Source organism: Mauremys reevesii, linkage group 7, assembly GCF_016161935.1.
Source record: "Mauremys reevesii isolate NIE-2019 linkage group 7, ASM1616193v1, whole genome shotgun sequence".
Taxonomy (NCBI): domain Eukaryota; kingdom Metazoa; phylum Chordata; order Testudines; family Geoemydidae; genus Mauremys; species Mauremys reevesii.
Genome location: NC_052629.1, coordinates 28,145,009 through 28,168,596, shown reverse-complemented (window position 1 = coordinate 28,168,596; position 23,588 = coordinate 28,145,009). Strand labels below are relative to the sequence as shown.

At 40.6% G+C, this 23,588-nt stretch overlaps 1 protein-coding gene across 17 annotated transcripts in view; it reads left to right on the top strand.

The window, feature by feature from the left end:
* The window catches only part of CFAP46 (cilia and flagella associated protein 46), a 193,885-nt gene that overhangs the window by 43,388 nt on the left and 126,909 nt on the right, over positions 1 to 23,588 (top strand). For 10 of the 17 annotated variants that reach the window (XM_039481097.1, XM_039481098.1, XM_039481091.1 and 7 more), the window contains 6 exons: positions 5,826 to 5,910; positions 6,506 to 6,630; positions 8,405 to 8,536; positions 14,009 to 14,073; positions 14,556 to 14,720; positions 23,450 to 23,573. In XM_039481097.1, the coding sequence (XP_039337031.1) occupies positions 5,826 to 5,910; positions 6,506 to 6,630; positions 8,405 to 8,536; positions 14,009 to 14,073; positions 14,556 to 14,720; positions 23,450 to 23,573 (696 nt within the window). The other 7 variants (XM_039481102.1, XM_039481100.1, XM_039481101.1 and 4 more) reach the window with 7 other exon arrangements.

Sequence of the window (23,588 nt, the reverse complement as noted above, 5' to 3'; positions counted from 1 at the left end):
GTGGATAGGAGGGAAGCAGTAGACATAATATATCTTGATTTTAGTAAAGCTTTTGACACAGTCACACATGACAGTCTCAGAGGCAAACTAGGGAAATGGTCTAGATGAAGTTACTATATGCCTGGTGCATACCTGGTTGAGAAACTGTACTCAAGTAGTTATCAATGATTTGCTGTCAGACTGGGAGAATGTATCTAGAGGGGTCCTGACGAGGTCTGTCCTGAGTGCAGTATTATTCAACATTTTCATTAGTGACTTGGAGAGCATGCTTATAAAATTTGTGGAAGACACCACGGTGGGAGGGATTACAAGGACTTTGGAGAACAGGACTAGGATTTAAAATGGGTCATCCAATCAAGGAAACAGAAAACATAGCATGTGACAAAATGACAAAGCCCACAAACCAAATTCCAAGTGTGGAATGCTCACAGAACTGCTCTCTATGAAAATTTTTTGAAAATTCATAGGCCCAAATAAGTTCATAAAAACAGTTATGAATTATGTTGAAATTAATAAGAATTGTTGTCTATTCATGGTCAGTTTGTAAATAGTATAAAGGGCCAGATCCATATACTATAGTATCCACAATAGATACTTCCACTTTCTGTAAGTTGATCTGTCCAGCATCTTAATCATTTTGTTGCTCTTCTTTGCATTCACTTCAGTAAATCAATATATTTATGTTACTGTAGAGACCAGAAATAAACACAGTATGTTAGGTATTATCTCATCAGTATTGTACATGAATTGCATGGTTCACGGTATGGTGCATCTGCATCTGCAGCCCAACAGTCACAGTGGGCCATATGCTCCCCTGAGATGCCTGACTCAGAGGAGAAAGGAAAGAAGCAACATTTGGGAAATATGTCACAGAAACCTCCTTGCTAAATGAGCAAAGCTAAGTGGTATGCTGCCATCTCATATCTGATTTAACAAATAAGCTCTCACAGAAAAAGTCATTAGAGAATCATTAATTTGCCATGCATGAGGACAACTGTTTGCATTTGCAAATTGAAGCATTATTGAGCCAGGAAATACTTATAATTAGAAATCATTGCCTTATGGGTCAAGCCAGTGATTCATAAGGAGTTTGATCCATCCTCTACTGAAGTCAATGGAAAGGTTCCCATTGTCTTCAATGGGTGTTGGATCAGTTTACTCCCTTGTCTCCTTATATGGAAAGTGAAAGGATCCCCATAATGAACAACTGGAATATGGAATAACCTGCCCTTACTGGAACTTTATTCCCTAACCCTGTTAATAAGTGGTTGGTTTATGCTATTGAGCATGAGAGTTTCTATCTGTTATATTTTTAATTTTATTGATGCGATATAAATCTTTATGTTCTCATCATCCATATAAACAGAGGTTACTATAGCAACAACCAGGGCCACATTAACTGATGCATGGCACTAGTATGACAGTAGTTATTATTAGTCAGATAGCTGAAGTAGCCAGGAGTATTTTTTTCCATCTGTGATTGACCAAGAGGTTGTGACTATTTCTCTTAGGTGTATATCTCAGCACAGTTATTCATTTCATCTTCATTTCCATTTTGGATTACCACAATTACTGTACACTGGGTTACACTTAAAGACAATTCGAAAACTTTAGGTAGTGCAAAACTTGGCTGAACTACTCAACTTGGTGCTTTTTGCAATGGTTCGCAGAATGAATTGCCTTTCAGCCCATTTCTGAGTGAATACAAGTTGTTGATTTTAACTTATAATGACTGTCTCTCTCTTTGTATTACCAGTGGCAAAGATCAACTGAATTGCTTGAACTGACCATCCTCAGATTTGTAAACTGGGGAATGGAGGCAGAGTGTTCTCAGTGATAGGCTCTCACCTACTCTATGATCTGACAGAGTCAGAATTTGTTGACTTTCAGGACATATTGTAAAGTCTGCCTATTAACCCAGGTTTTTAAGAAGAGTGGAGGGTTATGAGTATGGCTCTGGACCTTATCTTTTATAAGATTACTTCATTTGCTTACCTTGAAATGTGTATTAATTTTTATTGTATATGGGCCTAGAGCTTTTGATAGCTGTATTATGTCAGTTGAAATATAAATCAACATGTATGTGCATTACACAACTTGGAACTATTTTATTCTTCAGGCCAATACCCATTTCAGGAGCAAGTTTAAGATACTCTAAATAGAGATATGCTTGAGTTTGGAAATGCTGGTGCTAGAATTGGATCCAAACTCTACTCACCAATGTTCAACTGGATTATGCAGTGTTCTTGTTTAGCCATTAGACAGATAATAAAAAATATAAACACACTGTGCATTAGAAATGGTCAGCTTCTGGTCTGAACTTCTCCATAGCTCATGAAGGAGGAGGGTTTATGCCTGCTGTTCCAATCTAGGATCATCTCTAATTGTAATGTTCAAGTATTGTGCTAACTGGGCATACAGTTATGGAAGACTGTTTAAAATAGTTACATTTTTCTTATTGTATGACTCAAGACTCAGATACTTGCCAATTATGTTGAGACCTGTCATCTTTTCAGAAATGTGTGAAATGCAGTTACCAAACCATGCTAAATCACATCAATACCATGCCATTTTCTCTATAAGTTTAAGTAGCGTGTGCAGTTTTGGATATTTGTATTCCTTAATGGGAATTCTGGGAACCTAAGAGAGTTGGTAACTCTTGTGTACTTTCATGGACTCCGCATAATAGATTCACAATGGTCTTTTGCATTCACTGTTCATGTGGAGGTGTGGTATTGGTTCGGTTATGTGGAAAGCCAGAGTCATGCTGACTAGCAATCCTCTGAAGGGAATATGCAAACCTGCATTTTCACTACATGCAAGATTTCCTCCAGTTTTGGATAAATGTAATAAGTCTAATTTATTGCTCTGTTTTAGCATTTTCTAAAGCTCACCTCTAGGGTTTTATTTCATCACTGTATTATCTTATCTCAGGCTGTCAGTTGAGTTGCAATCCCATTTTTTGGCACATTTATATATACAATAAACACATTAATATTTTTGGTGGGGAAGGACATGTAGGAGAATTTCTCAGCTATCCTGTTGAATTTTTTAAGTTGACCTGTGATGCACTATGTATGTGCATGCAGTTTTGCCTTCTTGGTGAACACAGAGGATGAGGATATATTTCTAGTACTTGGTTAGGATTTTTTTTAAGCATAAGTGGTAGAGGCCTGTGCTTTTTGAGCTGAAAGACAAGGGTCCTAGTCTTCACTTCCCACATACACATGTAATGTATGTATTTAGTAACTGGGTCTGGATCTGTTGCTTGCCACATAATTTGTTATGCTCCTTATTTTTATCACTTTCTACCTGCATAGCCTCTCATACTGACTATTATTCTATCACAGTGGGACTGAGAAGGATTGAATACAACTCCTTTGGTAGCTTGTCAGTGCTATTGCACTTCTGAATTATATTAAGTGCTCCTCTTACTATCCCATGAGTTGGAACATGCTGCCTTTACAGAATTCTGATCTAGCCTGAAATGCGAGACTTAGAAAATGAATCTATCTATCTAGGCATGTATATTGTTTTTATCACTGTGGCTTCTGAGCACTGTGGCTCCTGGCATGGCTTAACAGGAGTTTGGAAAAAGGGATAGCCCAAACATTTCATTTTGAAAATCTTTTAATTGAAGTAAGCAGGGTCATTGAAGGTCCATTCCAACCAATTCATTTCTGACTGAATCTTTTTTCTGTACTGCTGTTCTCTGAAGAATGGAAATGCACTTGACTGATATACTGTGAAAGGAGTCTAGATAAAATAAAACCTTAGATTTCAAGAGATACTTATTCATACCCAATGGCTGTTGTCTACATTGGTAGTTATGATTTAATGTCTTTTGCCATTACATGTGATTTCAGCCTAAAGCTGTGGACACTGGTGGCATATCTTTTTATTTCAAAAGATTCCATGGTAAAGGTACTAAATGCAAAGATGTACATCAGTGCTGATCACCTTTCTTGGCACTCCTCTTAGTATAAAACTATCAATCGCTGTCTTTGTTAACTAATTCCTGTTCAAAAGTGAATTTATATACGGTATGTTTCTTAATGAAAGCGTGCTTTACAGATGCATTTATTTAAGGAGGATGTCTTTGCTATGACATGAGCAGTGTCCCCGACTTGCAATTTTTGGAATACTGCTAAAAAGCAAGAACAGGATTGTTATTGAAGGACACACAGAGAGAATGTTTCTTTTATCATTTCTTAACTGGATTGATTGTATGGATAGGCTCTGCTCCCATTGTGCTTTTATAACCCCCTGATCCCATCTACTGCTATAACTGTTTTCTATAATAAAAATATCAGTTACTGTGATGTTTTGTAGCACATCCTTTTGTGGTGGCCCTTGTTACTAAATTGTTTGCTTTCCCTGCAACTTCTTCTGTAACTTTAAAGTAATATATTCTGTCAGTTTATTGCTACATCCTCAGCAGTTAGTAGTTTTCTTCTTGTCCCCTTTTGTCTGTCTTGGTTCTGTAAGTGGGGATGCAGATAGGGTGACCAGCTCGGACAGTTTCGATTTTTGGGTCTTTTTCTTATATAGGCTCCCATTATCCCCCCACCCCCTGTCCTGATTTTTCACATTTAGAATCATAGAATAGAATATCAGGGATGGAAGGGACCTCAGGAGGTCATCTAGTCCAACCCCCTGCTCAAAGCAGGACCAGTTCCCAACTAATTCATCCCAGCCAGGGCTTTGTCAAGCCTGACCTTAAAAACCTCTAAGGAAGGAGATTCCACCACTCCCTAGGTAACATTTGCTCCCTAGATGCGGAGATGGGCTGGGGTGGACCTATGAATGTCTCACCAAACACACACATCCTGTGGGCTTGGGAAGAATTGTCAGTGTCCAGGCCATCACAAGCACTCCCCTGAGAGGCAGAGCAGGAAGCAGAGTGTTTGGGGCAGACTGTGCTCTGAATCTGGGTCCCTCCTGTGTGGATTCAGCCCCACACTATTGGCAGTGGCTGCCTTGGGAGTTGGGTGGCTGACTCCACCACATCCCTATTGCTGGTGCCAGCTCCCGGGCAACTCCCTTCCCAGTGACTAGCCAGTCCCCGCCTTGGGGCTCACCCAGAACGCGGGAGGCAGCCGGCATTAGAACACACCCACCCCTCCCCGCGGCCGGGAAAGCGCCGGGCTGGGAAGGGAAGTGTGTCCCGGGCAGGAGCCCGTAGGGGGAAGCGAGGTATGTTGGTGCGTTGCTAGGAGCCGCTGGGCAGCCGGCGGGGAGTGCTGCCGAGCAGGGGATGGCGGGCGCCGCTTGCCGATAGCGTCTGGTGCGGGCAGGTGTTAGAGGGGTGGGCAGGGAGAGCGGGCGGAGCGAGGGTGTCGCGCCTGGGGGGGCACAGAGCGGGGCAGCGGCAGCGAGGGGAGTCGGGGATCGGGCGGTGTTGGGGGGCGGCGGCGGCGGCGTGGACGCTTTGGCAGGACAAGTTTCCTTGTGCCCGGCCCGTCCAGGGGCCCCCGCCCGCGCCCCTCGTGCGTGAAGCTTTCTAAAGACAAGGCACTAGACTGTTTGTAAATGTGTCGTTTGTTTGTTTTGCTGGTTTCCTAGAGTCTCTGGGAAGCGTGATCAGCCAAGAGAGGCCAGGGCCATCTACAGAAAGAGAATTAAAATACACCCCGGTCTGTCTGGCAGCGTTAGCTGTATTTGTGATCTAAATAGACCCTGCGGTGTGCCAAATGGAGATTTAATAGCACAGTCATCATTATGGATCAAAAATAAATTGTGTTTTTTTTAAATCTGATTTAATTAATTCAAGCATCTATGTAAATAGTGTTTATTTGAAACAATTGTGTTTATTGCATTCATAGCAGACTTGTTCAATCGGAGGCTTTGCGACTCAGAACATGGATTTGGTGATCAGACAGCAGTTGTCTGCAGCACAGAACCACCAAGGTAAATGCTTGAATAATATATGGAAATGTTACTTGGCATCTATTTTAAATAAAAGAGGACTATAAAAGTTCTTGCACTACATGGACCTTTATCAGTTCTTGTTTTTATACATACAGAACTGTAGACAAAATATTTTTCTGTGACTACTTTGTATATCTTTGTTAGAGGACACAAAATAAATACCATAATATAGCACTCTTTTTAGTTAAATAGTTTACTTCAAAACAATTTTATTTCATATAACATCTTTAAGAACTGGATCCAAGGTCCAATGAAGTCAATGGAAAGATTCTTATTGATTTCAATGGAGTTTCAGAACAGGCCTTAAATGTCCTTTGTTTTTTTGTCTGCTTGATTTTTTTATTTAAAACTGCAGGAGACTCATTAAAACTCCCAGTCAGCATGTGCTTAGCTTTACACAGGGTCCTTTGATAACTTCTCCCTGCAAATACACGATTCTTTACTATGAGTAAAAATAAGAGCTCTTATTGATTGTTGGGTTGATCACTTGAAATAATACAGTCAAGTATCTGTGCACTCTGGCATAAAGCAAAGAATATTATTTATCTTCCTTATATGTTATTTTTATAAACAGACATTCAAGCTTTGAAGAATACTTATGAGTTGATCAAATCAGCCAATCAAGGGAAATCTGCACTTGATTCATCAGAGAGCTTTAGCTCTGATTTATATGTCTTGTGTGCAGAACAAGCACTCCAGGTAACTACCTTTCTGAGTAGGCTATTTATCTGTAATAAATAAAAAGAACGGTCTAGAATTAAACGATAAGAACATAAGAACGGCTGTACCAGGTCAGACCAAAGGTCCATCTAGCCCAGTATCTGTCTACCGACAGTGGCCAATGCCAGGTGCCCCAGACGGAGTGAACCTAACAGACAATGATCAAGTGATCTCTCTCCTGACATCCATCTCCATCCTCTGACGAACAGAGGCTAGGGACACCATTCTTACCCATCCTAGCTAATAGCCATTTATGGACTTAGCCACCATGAATTTGTCCAGTTCCCTTTTAAACATTGTTATAGTCCTAGCCTTCACAACCTCCTCAGGTAAGGAGTTCCACAAGTTGACTGTGCGCTGCGTGAAGAAGAACTTCCTTTTATTTGTTTTAAACCTGCTGCCTATTAATTTCATTTGGTGACCCCTAGTTCCTGTGTTATGGGAATAAGTAAATAACTTTTCCTTATCCACTTTCTCAACATCACTCATGATTTTATATACCTCTATCATGTCTCCCCCTTAGTCTTCTCTTTTCCAAGCTGAAGAGTCCTAGCCTCTTTAATCTTTCCTCGTATGGGACCCTCTGCAAACCCCTAATCATTTTAGTTGCCCTTTTCTGGTAGTTAGTGATGAGGTTTTTTAAGGTTAAAAACCTTAGAGGTTTTTAAGGTCAGGCAGAGCACAGTCTGCCCCAAAAACGATGATAGTGCTATGGTAAATTAATATTTAAAGATATTGCCAGGATCACTGGAAATAGAGATTCTGAAATTTGTTATGCTGGAATTTTCTTACTTTACAGACCAAGTGCTTAGACATGCGTTTTGGCTTATGCCAGTCTATCCTTTTGCCTCAGCCTCTTCCCAAAGTCAGCATTTTTGTAAACTTCATCAATCAGCAAGCTTCACTTTCTGAAGTCTCTGATTAGCACAGAGTAAGAGAGGTAGATAATTCAAATGTATATTAATAGTTTTGTGATCATTGTTTCTTTTGTTATGAGAATGCTAGTGTGAGCTGTTTGGACAAGATGGAAGAGGAGTTGCTGATGAATGGTTGTTGTCATGCAGAAACTGAGAAAACATTCTAATCACAAGAGACTGTTGCTCCTACCTCTGAGTGTCATATAAAATATGACTCAGGTTTTTATAAGTTTGAAATACTTTTAAAGCATGATTCTGCAGTGGAAAATGGCATATGAAGTTCCAGTGTGTTCAGTTTACAAGTAACAGGTTTTTATGTCTTTTTCCTAGCTATCATCTATATAAATTGTACCTGAGATCTGAACTCTAATGTGCATTATTTGGGGTCATGCATCATTGCCAGCAAAAAAAGATTCTGTAGGCTAAATTCTGCTCTTGGTTATGCTTATGCAACTCATAATTTGACCTTTCACTTAGCAGTTCTTTTAATGATGTGCAATACAGTGTTAAGTATAAAAAATAATACATTTATTTTTTTTGTACTATAGTAAACCCACTGTGTGACTCTAAATAAACCCAGGAACCAGATCTGTTGTGTAAAAAGTTGCCACTTTCCATATTTTGGAGGGAGAAAAATGGTTAACTTTAAAATCTTAATGTATTGAATTGTTTGTGGTGGTCTTACTTTCCAGTTGTAAATGGATCTATGAATGAACATTCTGCTGTCTCACCAAACACACACACTTAAAAGCTGACCATTCTTGACCAACTTCTTTATTGGATTGTTGTTCATTTAACAAAAAAAAACCCACCTTTAAAATAATGTTTTGTTCTAGTTGGGGTATCCAGAAATTAGCAGTGACTGTCTACAGATGTACTTTAAAGGAAGACATCCTGTAACCCAGTTTATGGGTAGAGCCTACTTGTGCCAAGGCCAGTTGTACACCCCACTCTCCACAGATAATTTGGTGAGAAAATGTGAATTTTAACATTATAGTAACATCTAGTTTTAAGAATGTTCATAGTTTGATGTTAAATTAAATTGTGCATCTTAAATAATCTTTGTTCTCAATTCTTTTTTTATATATTTGTAAGGGTAGTAAGTAGAGCTGGCTGAAACTTAAGAGATTTTGGTTTACCAGAAGTTATGGTACTTTCATATTTACTTTTGTTCCAAATTAGAATGAAACCATATTTACCAAAATTTCTCCACAAACTGGAGATAACCTGAAAATTTTGTTTTAGAAACACCAAAACAAATATGTGAAACTGACATTCTTGTAATTTACTGAATAGCAGCCATGAAACTGACAAGAATGTCAGTTTCTCTTTCTGGAGCTCTCAGAGCTGCTAGTCCCCCAGCTGGAGCTCTCAGGTCTATAAAGGCTTCCAGGGCCCCTGCCATGGAGCTGGAAGTCATTGGACTGGCTCCAGCCAGAGCTCCCAGGGCTGCTGCCCTAGAGTGGAGACCCTGCCAGCCCCCAGAGCCCTGGCTCCAGCTGAGACTCCGGGGTCTGGCAAACTCCTTGCCCCAAAGTGGGAAGCCTAACAGACACCAGAATCCTGACTTCCGCGGGAGTTCTGGACAATGGCAGAGTCCCTGCCATGGAGCTGGTAGCCTAGCAGCCTTGAGAATGCTGACTCCAGACAGGGCTCCCAAGGTTGCTGCTGCAGACCAGGGACCCTGCCAGCCCCCAAAGCCCTGGCTCTGCGGGTTTGCATGCTTCCTGCTAGAGATGTGGACCCTGGAAAACTGGCAGGTTTCCTTGTATTTCAACAGAAGTTTTGTCAAATCTCTAAGAGATTTGATGAAACATTTTGCTTCACTGAATCAGGCCTGAACAACTCGTAAAGCGACGAGGGCCACATTACTCCAAAGAAAACAGCTGAGGGCCGAAACCCCCCAGCCCCGCGGAAACACCCCGCCCCAGCACCTCACGGCTCCACGGAAACACCCCGCCCCAGCACCGCCCAGCCCTGCAGAAACAAACCCTCCTTCCCCAGCGCCGCCCCATCAAAACAGCTGTGGGGCAAAAAGAAAGGTTGCGGGTGATACTTGATTTTAAATCAACCAGGGGCTCCCAGCTTGAAGAGGTGGCTGGGAGCCCTCTGGGGCAAATTAAAGGGCCTGGGGCTCCGGCGGCTGGGGGAACTCAGAGCTTTGCAGGACTGGGGCAAGGATTCAAAGGGCCCAGAGCTCCTGCTGCTGAGGGGAGCCCGAGCCCTTTAAATCCCAGCTCCAGCCCATCCGCTGGAGCCGCGGCCAGGATTCAAAGGGCTCTGGGCTGCCCATGGCGGCGGGGAGCCCTGAGCCCTTTAAATCTCAGCTGTGGCTGGGAATCAAAGGGCTCTGGGCTGCCCGCAGAGCGCCGTGTGCGTGGGATTTAGAATCCCTCCGCGGGCTGCACAGTGAGCCTCCGCGGGCCGTATGTTGTACAGGCCTGAGTGAATTAATATTTTCAGATGAAACTGTTTCATTAGAAAATTTCTGACCATCTGTAGTAGTAACGTGTGTGTGACAACTTCCTAAAATGGAGGACACTGAATTTTTATATTACTACTCTTAAAAAAAAATTCCTTTCAGTGAGTATATAGAGTTCAGGTTGATTTAGATTTTTCAGAAATTCTTTAGGCCAGCACCTTTACTCTTCCTGCAATTTTCTGTCTCAGTCAGTATGCATTTTCCAGCTTCTGCAGCAAATGAAGCATGGGTCCTACAAACAGTCTCCTTCACTACACAGCCCTATTTCCAGAGGCAGTCTATTCACTGTGCACTGAATCAGACAGGGGTCCTGTGGAAAAAAGTAGTATGTGATAATGTAATTAAAAGCTGTATCATAAAGCATTTACGAAAGGGGAGCAAATTAAGTAGCACAGGTGACCTTAAATTCTGGCATTTCCTAGCCTTTGAGTGCTTGACTCTGGAACCTTAAAAATGTTGTTTTAACATATTTGTGTGTAATTTCCCAGGTTTCTGAAAAACCTAAGTGAAAAAACAGAAATTCCATCATGTTGCATCACATTTATAGCTATATAAGTCCATAAGGTTAGAACCCTTAGATGCATCACCCAAAACTTTGTCACTTGAGCTAATGGAGGAAATAACGGTCATGGGTTGTTATCCTGTAAGTAGATCATTCTGAGAGCTGAATGGAGTATTTTGCCAGTGAGTTTCACTGATATCTGCTGACAGTGGAAGAATGGTAAAACTCAGGAATCTTGAGTTCCATGCCCTGCTCCGTAGGGAGTATGCTCCAGTGGGAACAGTCCAGAGACACTTCTGCCTATTCCCACCCCCAAAGAATGACCCCTTCTGCCCCTCCCCCTCCAGTCTGTCCCTGTGCTGACTCTTTCCCACCCCTGGCTCCTTCTCCAAGTCCCATTCTCCTTATTTTCTCAACTCTTGAGTTGTCACCAAGTCTTACTCTCCATTCCTCAAGCATCTCTCTCCCAGTCCCAGTCTCCTTGCCCTGCTAATTCTAGTCACATCTGTCTGGACTCCCAGTTGTAGTCTCACCCCACCCAAAACTCCTTGTCCCAGGTCTTCTTGCCCATGTAGTCCAAGTCCCCCTCTCCTGCCCCCCTCATCTCACGGACTCATAGACTTTAAGGCCAGAAGAGACCATCTTGATCATCTAAGTTAGACTCTTGCACATTGTAGACCATAGAACCTCATCCACCCACTCCTGTAATAGACCTGTAACCTCTGACTGCATTACTGAAATCCTCAAATCATGATTTAAAGACTTGAAGTTACAGAGAATCCACCATTTATGCTAGTTTAGACCTGCAAATGACCAGTGCCCCATGCTGCAGAGGAAGGCGAAAAAGCCCCCAGGGGCTCTGCCAATCTGACCTGGGGGAAATTCCTTCCCAACCCCAAATAGGGCGATCAGTTAGACCCTGAGCATGTGGGAAAGACCCACCAGCCAGACACTTGGGAAAGAATTCTCTGTAGTAACTCAGAGCCCTCCTTGTCCCAGTCTCTTTGCCCAGCCATTCCTCGTTGTTCCCCCACACTCTGGCTCCTGATTAGATCTGTCTTCTGTCCCCAAACTTATTTTCCCCACCCAACTGATGCTCTGTCCCCAACATCCTTGCTGAGTCCCAGTTCACTCCACCCATTTCCTCATACAGTCTCAATCTCTCCCCAATTTATTGGCTTGCAGTTCCCCCCTTATTTCTCTCCCCAGCTCTCAGTCCTAATCTCCTTGCCTAGCCAGTTTTAGTCTCTCTCTGTACCCCAACTCCCAGTCCTAGTTTCCCTTTCTCCCCAAAGCATCCAGTCCCAGCCTTCCAGGTGTCTTGTCCCAATCTACTCCCCACAATCCTCACTCCCCTTGGTACAGTCTTGTCCCCTCTGAGTTTGAATCAGGCAGCTCTCTCCTCCTCCAGATTGCCTCATCCAGGCACAGGGTCCCTTCTCTCAGTTCAGGTTCTCAGCTTAAAGCTCTTTCCCCTACAGGGAAAGTTTTGCACAGCCCTGGGTTAGAGCATGACAAGCATGTCTGGAATCTTTGAAATTTAACAAATTGCTACTAAGCATGTTCGAACGGTGACTTTTCAAAGGTTTATAACTTGGCCAAATTTGGGTGGGTTTTTCCAGGGATGAAAAAAGGCACATTTCTTACACAAAGGCCACTCTTCCGCACCCCCCCCCCCATCCCAAATTTCAACGACTTGCTCCAAAGCATAGACTTACCAGAGCCTTTCAAATAAAAGGTCACCCGAATTTTAAAGTGAGCAAAAAAAATGTATTTTCCCTGTGTCAGATTCCCCAGGGTACAATCTGAACTGTTCAACAGCGGTATTTCCAGAAATCTCTAGCTTGCGGTGCCTTTTACATTGCTTTACTTCTAGAACAGCCACTCCTTGTCTGGTCACTCAGCCTTCAGCATGTAAATTCACTCTCAGCTAAATACATGAGTGATCTCCCAGCCAGGCATGAACTACCCACAAATTCTTAGTCCCAGCCTTGTTCCCCAGAAATGTGCATCTTGCACTGCACAGTATTCTCCTGGACAGTACAAGTTCATAGATAGTCCATCATTCCAACACTGGGAAGTGATAATGCATCAATCTTGTATTCTCAAGTAGAGGTTCCCCACACGCTTTAATCGAAACACATACTGGTTAAGATAAAGTTATTAACTACAGAAAGATAGATTTTTTTTTTTACAAGTATAGATGCATATAAGCCAGGATTGGTTACAAAAGAAATAAAACCACATGCTAATATCTAAATGAACTCAAAAGCAAAATGTCTCTCTCACCATAAACTGCAACAGTTCATAGGCTGGATTTCTTTTCTAGCTAGGGACCATCCCCCCCTTAGTTGAATTCTTCAGGTGTTCATTAATGACATAAGCAGAGAAATGGGGAGAAAAGGGGAGAGGTCAAGTCTTTTTCTCCCCCTTCGTAACTCAATTTCTTGTACTAGAAACTTCTTTGCTGAGTCATGGTGACAGGCAGTCCCTTGTGGACTTGAGGTTTGAAACATTCCTGTGATGCAATGTAAATTTCTTGTTTATACCTTCTCCCCCCCCCCCCCCCCGCTGGTAAATAGACAGTTAAGTAGATAATGGCCCCTGAACACCTTGCTGGTGTGCTAGTGGGCCTTTGTTTCTAAGGCTTTGTCTACACTGGCACTTTGTCAGCAAAACTTTTGTCATTCAGAGGTGTTAATCCCCTCCCGCCACAAACGACAAAAGGTTTACCGACAAAAAGTGCCAGTGTGAATAGCTCTTTGTCAGCAGAAGTGCTCTCCTGTCAACAAAGCCACGGCCGCTTGTGGGAGGTGGAAGCTTTTTGTCAGCAGGAGAGCTCTCTTGCCGACAAACAGCAGGTACACTGCATGCCTTTTAGCGGCACGGCTGTAGCTGCACAGCAGTGTCACTAAAAGCCTCGTGTAGCGATATCCTGAGAAACTGGTTTGTGGGTGTTACCTGAAATTACAATATATTTCAGTAACAATCATATAGTAGAAACTTACAACTTTACACATAGAGTTGCTACATATATCTCAACAGAATGATAATATTCAGCAGAGTATGAGTTTACAATGATATTTCGTACAAAATATATCATAATCTTATAAAAGTGGTGAACATGGGGTACAGGCTGTCCTTGTTCTTGGAAATGACTGACCGCCCTGGAATGGGGGAGGGATGCGGAAGAGTGGCCTTTGTGTAAGGAATGTTTTAAGCTGAAATTTTCTAAACATCTGTCAACAAAAATTTTCAGCCTAAATGATTAAAGTTTGGCAATGTTATAAGCAGGTGTAGTAGGGTCTTTATTAATGGAAAAAAATAGACAACCTTAATATTATATGGTACTGGCAGCCCCATCTGTAGCAATAATAATAACTTGATAATAGGCTGAAAATTATTAATAATATGACAGTGTCAAACGAGCTTTAACAATTCTTTGTTATTTTTTAGGAAAAGTTTGAGAAATTTGTGATGTACCTTATGAAAGCATTAGACTTTGCAATACACGATCCAAGGTAAAACTATCTGATGGGGGTTACAGTTCCAAATCTCAACAGCGTTACTGACCTAGTTTTTTAAGATAATTGTTTCTCATACTTCCATTTTGTGGATCTCTGGGTAACACAGATCTTTTTGTGGAGCATATCCTGTCTCAGTCCTACTCCTTTTCTGTAACAACAGTAGTGCTTCCACCATATGAAAAATAATAGTAGAACAATATTAAGGTGACAGGATGAATATAAATGTGCTTTAATATGATATATGTGGCTGCTTATGTCCCTCCATTTTATAACTCTGCTGGTGGGAAGGACAGCACAGGGTTAGCTCTCATTGATGTATTCCTGAGGTGCCTACTGTCCCCAGTCAGGATGGTAGGTGCTATACAAACAATAGAAAGATGCAGTCCCTACTTTTGTTGTTTAGAATCTATATAAAGAGACTTTTAAATAAGTATATGTTTATCTCAGGTTATAAAATCCTATTTCTTGTTTTTCAGATATTATTTTTTGATATATAATGCCTCAGTCCTTTACTGGCAGGTTGTAAGGCCATATCTTAAGCCTGGGTTCCGCTACCTTCTTATTCCCAGCCTATCTCAGATTGTAACAGCATTATATCAAGCTGAAGAGCAAGACAAGCAATGGCGAGCAGAACTCATGATGTAAGTTTGAACTGTTATTTTAGGACCAGGGTCCTGTAGTCCTTTTGTGCATGCAGCTCCCATTTATGGTTATCTTTGATCACAAACTGGCATATTAAATCTTATTCTAAATATATTGTGAGTATGGTACGACTTGTTAATCATAGAGCAGAATTTCATAATTAGTACATAGACCAGTAGTTGTATAGAGAAGACTGTAGGATTAGTCCCCTTAACTGTTCTTTAATAAAAACCTGTATATATAGTACGAAAGATACTCCAGTTTGATATTTGTATTATGGTTAAAATGGAAGTGACATCCATGGATTTGACACGTCACAAGAGTTAGAAAGCTATAGTCACTGTCTCTGCAACAGGTTGTCTTGCTTCATATGGTCAAAATATATATTTTAAAAATCCCTGTATGTAAGGGAGTTGTGGAATTACTCTTGGAAGGAAACTTTTACTGCCTTCATCTAGTCAGTTCCAGTCTGAGGCATTGTAACCTGTTGGATTAAATCAACTGTGGTGCTGAATTAACTGTTGTGTGTGTCCTTTTAGGTTAGGAGACAAACTAGGTACATCATGGCTTAGGAGCCATTTTTCTTCAGGTAAAAATCCCAAGCCTAGATTGGGACAACAGACATATCTCCTGTCCCCTGATCCTTGGAGAGGGTGGGAGGTTCCTGTCCCTGCTGGAGAGTCAGAGGGGAGCATATTCAGTACTTCTGGTTTCCTTCTTTTTTGCCCGATTGCCTTATATGATAATTGGGTTTGGCAGAATGTATGACCTTACCCCTGAAAAATTGACATCCAAACTGCCGTTATTTAGCTGTCACCAAGGAGGAAGACTAGGGGCAGTCTCTGGCTGCATAGCTAAGAAGGCCCTGAAGTGCTGTCTGGCCAGTAGCCAGAGGAGCTCTCTTTCTCTCAGATGAACGAGTGAAAGGTCAAGTGAATTTGTGAAAGGTTAATTTTCGTATTAACTTTTTCTCCTGTTTAATGTAGCTGTACGTCAAAATGAAATTTCATGAAATAAATGTGTTTAGTGAATGACACTTGGAAAATGTATACTAAATACTAAATTTTAGAGTAAAAGGCACACAAATGAATACTAGTGCTCAGTCAGTTGAGGTATGTGGTTTTTTTCATCCATATGATCAGCCATGCATCATTTGTTAGTACACTAACTGAGATATAATATTTCTGAGACAACCTTGGGTATAAGCATTATTCTTCATTATCAGACAGCACATTTTATGACTGTAAAATATGTGAACTCATTTTGCCATGTATAATTCATGCATATATTACTGGATTATACATTAGAAGTAAATTCTCATTAAAGTAATCTGATTCTGTTTAAGCCTTTATTTTTTATCAGTAAGTATTAGTAGCATTTTTCTACCATGGTATCTTAAAGGTTCTGTCTTACTAATTTGAAACAAAGCCACAGGATAAAAGAAGTAGGTCTCATTCTAATTATTCTCTAAAGCTAAATTTTGATCGACATCTTTGTTAACATGGCCTTTGGCATGAGTATTAGCAGTGCTGTCATAGCTTCTGCAATTTCTGTAGCAACCCTCTTTTCCAAAGTAGGAGCCAAAAGACTAAGGAAGGGAAAGAACTTCAGATACCATGTTGTTAGATTTAAACCATCAATTTTGATCTTCCCTGACAGTAGCAGAGGAACTTATTGTAATGTTCAGCCATTTCAATAGTTAATTTCAGAGAACCTATATTTTAAGTCATATGGCACTGAGAGAAGTAATTAGTAATTTTGGCATTCTGAAAAGTTCCCAAGTGCCATAGCTCAGATTTAAACCAGCTGATTTTTTTTCATATTTATATAACTTTTAGGTTTTTCCTGTACATCTTATCTGTTTAGTATTTGGAGTAATGAGCACTAGGTTATACAATTAACTGTGGGCAGAATATTTAACTATTGATGCTCATAATAAAAAAATTCTAATGTAGTTCCATATAGTCTATAATCATCTCTGTTTCAGAGATGCAAATATTAAAGGTATCTAAAAAGTCCATATTGCTTGTACAGGGAAATTCAATATGAAACAAGGCTGGAATGTCACTTAAAAAGATAGGTAAAAATATGAGATTTTGTTATATGTTTATTGTTGTGGTAGTTTTTGTTGTTTTGGTTTGGGATGCATTTAAATGCAATGAGAACAGCAGAAAGATGCATGGTAGTTGTAGTATTCCCATGCAGAATCTAGTTTAAACAATGCTCACTGGATGCATTCCAAATGTTATTTCACTGTGTGAATTGTCAGAGGCCTTAATCTGAAGTTTTGTGTGTGAGGAGATCTGCATGCACGCTTTTCTGGCACTAACAGTGGGATGTAAATGGAATTTGAATGTGTTTTGTGTGTGTGAATTCTGTCTCTCAGGCTCCTAAGTATTAGTGCTCAAAAAGGACACAGGAAGGTGTATTTTGGGGACAGGTGGAAGCCAGTTTTGAAAAATTTGCTCCTATAGATTTCCTGGGTTAAAGGGGAAATTATGTGGTTGGATAATATTTAAATATTATTTTAAAGCAGTTTTTAGCTGGTCACAACAGTGGGTTCCAACAAAATAAGTCTGGGAACGAATTCCTTTAGCAGTATGGGGTCCTGCTAAAAAGACCACTTCTCTCCTAGTCTGGGACTTCTACAATTGAGATTGGCTTGGTTGCTTGAGCTAACAGCCTTGGGTTTTAACAGAGAGGTTATCTGGTGTTCTCAGTGAAAGGGCCTTGATCCTTTTTCCATTTTAGTTCAATCGAGTTGAAAAGTACTTTCTTGGGGTCTTTCTGGGTTGAAGAGCGTACATAGACTAAGACACTTGCAGAAAAAAGAATGTTGAAAATAACTCCGCTCAGAATGCGAGTAGATTTGCTTCATTTTTAATTCTACGAAAAGCAAGTGACATCAGAAGTCTTCACAAAAATAAATAAGAAAAGCAGTAGGAGCAAAGAGAAAAAAATGTTTTAGGTAGAAAATCATCATCAGTGCATTTTTCTAGAACTTACCGCGTAAAGCAGAATTGAAGCTAGGTTAATGGTATCCACATTGTCACATGTTTTCAAAAGATTTGAAAGATATTTAGTGCTTAGATGCCATGGTGCCTTCGAAATACTTAAGACAGACAGCACAAGGAACTTCTTCCAACTGATTTATTGCCTATGAGGAAAAAAAAGAATGGAGAAGTTGTAGTTGTTTGACATTTGTAATTCTCTCCATAGATTAGTATTTCATTTGAAGTTTTGTAGAACTGAACATAGAAATGTGTTGTTTTTCCCTTAGGCCAGTGATAAGGAAAGTCTTAAATGAATGCAGTGATTTTTATTTTAAAAACCCGCTGATTATCCAGATACCCACTGTAGTGAACTATCATATATGGATTCCCTGAATAAGACCAGGTGTAAACTCCAAACGCTCTTTAGGAATTTGCCCACTGAATTGGTGGAAGCTGTTCCATATGTGCGCCAACAGTACTGCCTCCATTTTTCATTGACTGCCATTGTTGCAGCAGTTCCTGAGATAACCATTTTGCAGACCATTCGAGCTCATGATGTATTTCTGCCTCATTTCTCCCTTGATCTCTTTGTGGCCTTTTCGGTTCTTCCATTTACCAGGCGTGACAAATGTGGGAGTTTTCTGTAATAATATTTTTATAAGCTGTCTCTGACGCTGTACCTGATCACCCTTATTTTTGTGTCACCAACATCATAAGATGTTGAGCACCAGATGCCTGGCTGTGTCCACACCCTGACAGATAATCTTCTTAAAATCTTTATGCTTTTTGGGGTGTGGCAGAAAATTCATTTAGATATCAGCCTGCTTCCATAGCTTGAACTGTGCCTTGCCCATGTAAGACATAGCTACCACAGATGGCAGCTGTTGAAAAAAGGTAAACCCTTTTCTCACAGGCAGCCTAGCTTCCCAACTCAGGGTCTGGGGTGATGCACTCTGAGTTTATCCAGTCTAGTGTTGGCAACTGTCAGTCATGACTCTAGGAATCTCCTGGATAGGGCCTGAGTCATCAAACCCAGAAACCTTAGCCAACCACCTCTAAAACTGAAGAATAGTTGGCTATTTCTGGGCACACTCATTCCCTTTGCACTCTCTGCCAATGTGGTCAGCCTCTGAAATGTCACTAGTTTCATGTGTATACAAATAACTTTATTGAATTTCCTCGTCAGCTGGAAAGTAGGAACTTTCTGATCCCAAACAAACTACACTTTGGATGAGCCCGTATATCAGAGGACCAGTAAAGGAACAGCACTACTAATCTTTGCATACCAATGAAAACGGGCAGGAACAAAGTGCCAAGAATGTAGATTATCCCTGCCAAAAAGGAGCCAGTATGACAAAAGAAACTGACAAATTGTTCTCTTATTTGCTTTCAGACTGGCCAGGTATCCCGGATCTACAGGCTTTGGTCTATTACCATCCTGTAACTAGGCCCTTGGGAGTGACCTCTTTAGTGTGCCAGACCCCAAGGACACACACAGTTCTTCAGTCTCTAAGGCTCTGAAACTGGGCCTTCGGGCACCAGTGTCCCTGTCTTTCTCTGTGGCTCCCTGCAGCGAATCCAGCCAAGCCAGACTCCTATGGGAGACTTGTACTCTACTCCTTCAGGGTGCAATGCTCTCCGTACATATTTGCAGCAATACTAGCCAGCCTTTTCAAAACAAGGTAACCATTTATTAGTCCCCTGCCATATAAATTCTGAAAGTCCTTAGGTTAGCAAAGAGAGGTAAGGTTCAGACAGAGATCAGACTGGCCAGCGCCAGGCCAGGGCTCCCTGGAGGCATGCTGCTGGTGAAACCATCTTGGCTCCTCTTCTCTGCTCTGTCCCTTTGTCTTTGGCTCCAGATATGTGTCTGTGTCTCTGAGAGCTCAGCTTTTAATATAGCCACCCATTACCTTGTCTTTATTCTCCAGCTCCAGCCATGCTATATTCACATGTTCAGCTGCCTCTGCAGCTAATCTTTGGTCATAAGGTTTCCCACTGTCTCTGTAGGGTCTTCCATTCAAGTATGTTGATTCCAGCCCAGACAGTCCTAATGGCTATAGGTCTCAAATATCTGGCCTTATCTCCCAGAGAGAAAATGAGTTCTCCCTTCTGCCTCAACCCCCAAATGGGTAGCGATGCCAGACCATGGGCATAGATGTGCACAAATATTCATGATTGCATTTTTCTGGTGTTTATAATGAAGTGCAGCAGAAAGTTGAGGCGTGAAATTCTCTTTTTGGGAGAAAGTGAAAGTCAGTGTGATGAAAGCAAAAAAGGCTTATAGTCACTTCCTGTGGTCTTTTGTCCAGTCATTCACCCTCTCCACCACAGAGGTGTGAGCAATAAGCACAAACTGAGAAGCCTGCTTGTATAACTAAACTGGGATTTAAGTATTGAGAAAATGAGGACATTCTACCTACTCTGAAGACCTTCCTTAAGGAGGGAAACGAAAAGCTTTTTATCTCTGATGTCCCCTAAATACCGTCAACGAATAGGTCTGAGCATTAGCCAACAAGGCTACAAAATTAATTTTTTTAAATATGTTTCAAAATGCAACCCTTTTTTAATGTAATTGATCTTAGGAATATGAGCAAAAGACACTGCAGGGAATTCCAGTCCCTCCTGGCAAAGAATATTAATGAGCCTCTGACACTAGAGGTATCCCCACTGGATTATAATTTTCGTCATTACAGTTTTTGAGATCTATCTGTTGGCTAGTTTTTAATTCATTTAATGTGTGCTACATTGATTTTGTGTAGAGCTAATATTTTAATTAGAATGGAATGCAGTATTAAGTCAAATGTCTCACAGAAGCCTATTATGACAAATAAACTTGATATTTTTGATGAGATCACAAATTTGGTTGATAAAGTAATGGTTGACAAGACTATTTTCCATAAAACCACGTTTAACTTTAATTATAATACTGTCTTTTAATTATTTACTGATTGGATTGTTTATCAGCTTTTCCAAAACTGTGCCCGAGATCAATGCCAGACTAGCCGGCCCATAGTTAACCAGGCCATTCTGTATAGCCTTTTAAAATATTTGCACAATTTTCCAGTTCTTTAGAATTTCCACAGTGTTCCAAGATTTGCTAAAAAGCTACATCAGTGAGTCAGGGACCTTCTGCCTATTCTTTTAAAACTCTTGGGTTCCACTCATGCTACCACTGGTATGTTTTACAAAGCTGTTTTCACTCAAAAACTGGTCTCCTCCTTCTGGAAATTGTTTCTCCCCCCCCCCATCTAATGGCCCTAACGTGGTGTCCTCCAAGGCAGAGAGGATGGGATGGTCAGTGTAGCAGCTGATGCTTTGGCCTTCCTCTGCTAACTGTTGCACAGGAAACTCAGGTGGAGTTGGACTTCACAACATTCAAGGACTGTGCACCTCTACTTTATGCAGAGGAACTTAGCAGTTCTGTTGTGTCCCTTCAGGGCCACAGAATAGGAAACTAGAATGACCCTTTAAACAATATTCGCAGGAGCCAAAACAATAAAGGTAAGATGAAAGCATAGCTACTCTAGATATAGAGTGTTTGGGAGTAAGGAGACCTATAGTCAAGTAACGTAACCATTTCTTGGTTAAGCAAGTTCTTAAAAACAAACAAAAAATCCATTCTAAAATATCTCTGATCTGATATAAATTTTTGTTGCCCTTCCCCATAAATTTAGCTCAATTTAAAATTTCCTGCAGTTCAATTACCAATTCTTCCTCATGCTACTAGGCCAACTAAACAACTGTCATTTTTTCAAACTCATTAAAGCGCTGATCCAGCAAAGCAGATGCATAATTTTAAGCTCATGATTAATTTCGTTGACTTCAATAAGAGCAAAGGCTAAAAGGCTTAAAGTTATGCATGTGTTAAGAGCATTTCTAGGTAAAGGCCTAATTTCCTTGTTTATGAAGTAAAAGAAAAATGGAATAGCTGGAGAGCAATTAGAATATTGGACTCCAGCCAGCTAGAGGCAAGAAGTACAAGGCTGTGGGAAATTATACTATAGATAAATACATTCTGTTTTCTCATATTTTTTCCAGTTTTCATATTAAAGAAAGTAATAAATCAATGTTTGATTTCTTCCTCTCCCCACCACATAAACACCATTTATCATGAGCTAATACAGCAGTACAGTCGGACAAGTTGTAATGTGCTTCCACTGTACTTGCAAAAAAATAAACACTGAATTTAAAGAAACGGTCTCTCCCAAGACGGAGGTATATTCTGTGGTGGCGTTTGTGATCAAAATCAGAAAACTTTTCATTCTGAGAATTTGGATTAAATTGCTGCTGCTCTGAGTTTTCTTCTAATGTAAAGACAGTTATGGCTTGGAGTCAAGCCCAGAGTAAGGGACAGTATGATGTTTCATTGCTCCGTGTGGGGCCCAGGAGGGAGATTTATGACTTAATCACAATCTCCTTCCTCGTCTCCTCACTGCTCCGGTGTGTGAGTAAACAGTGCAGGTATATATTCAGTGCAAAATATGTTTCCTTCTGTGCTGACACAGCTACTCTAGCAGGGGTGTTAGGGAGGGGCTGGCGCTAAGGCTCCTCCCAGTTCCTCCCATATATCCCTTCCTGTCTGCTTGTGTGAGGTGGGGCGTAGTCTGTGCAAGGTTGCAAGGAGGTGCTTTGCATTGTACCCCTCCGTTGCTGTACCAGACAGGGCACAATTTGGCCCTTAGTTATAGTCTTTAAACTGTTACACAATTTAAAATATTTTGATTATGCAGTCATTTACTTGGGTCCTGATTCTGCACCATTGACATCAGTGGGAGATTTACCACCAAGTCTTCTGTTTTAGTATTGGGGAGGAGGGGGGATAACATTATGTAACATGATCCCTTGTACATCTGATAGTATCTTTTATTGTATTACAGTGTCTCTTTTTTTTTTTTTAAGTGGACCCTGGGAGGAAATGAAAAGTTGAACCCAACAGAGAAATATTCCAAATGTTATACTAAAGGCTGTGAAAAATAGCCTGGTATGAATAAATCAGATTATACCAAAATATCTGCTTTTGGGAATGTTGGGGAAACTTGTGAATGCATATTATATGTATGTCCTGCAGGAGTAGTAGTAGTCTCCTTGCATTAACCTTTTCATCTTTTACATTTACTTTTATTTGATAAGAATGTTAAAATGTGTTATTTAAGACTTAACGTTGGGTCTCTACTTGTTAAATCCTGATAAAATACTGAAAAATGCAATAGGTAGACTTCATCCAACTCCTGGCATGAATAGTGATTTATCTCACTTGACAGCTTTGGGAGTCCAGTCCTTTCATCAGGTAGAGAAAAATAAATCCGAGAACACAGCACACTGAAATGTTTTACCAGCTTGTTTCATTTGATTTCACAGTTTCTGCATTTTTTTGTTTAATTCTTTGATTGAAAAGTACAATATTCAAAAAACTGTCAAATCTAGTCACGTGAGAAAATTTGGTAATTGTGATTTTGAAAATGCTGCATTAAATGGAAGATAAAAGCTATAAGGTGTTGTCAATGAAGAAAGGGCTTGGAGCTAGGAGATCTGTAGTTTAACCTCCTGTTTGGAAATTATTGCCTTATAGTACCATTCTTCTATATAGCACTGTAACGGGGTGCATGCAGCTCTTCTGGGAGAAACATGTTTCGATAAAGTCTCCCGATAGAATGTAAATAACTGAAATTTTCTTTAGATAACAAAAAGTATTATTAGATGTTTAATATAATATATTTTTGTTTGACTTGCAGAGAGCTACTTGAATGTTTCTTGGATGCTTCGAAAGTGAAAGAAGCAGTGGATTTTTCATCTACAGCAGCCACATTCATTAAAAATAATGTTCCAGATAAATACCAACACATATTTTCTCTAATGGTAATTTAAAATATA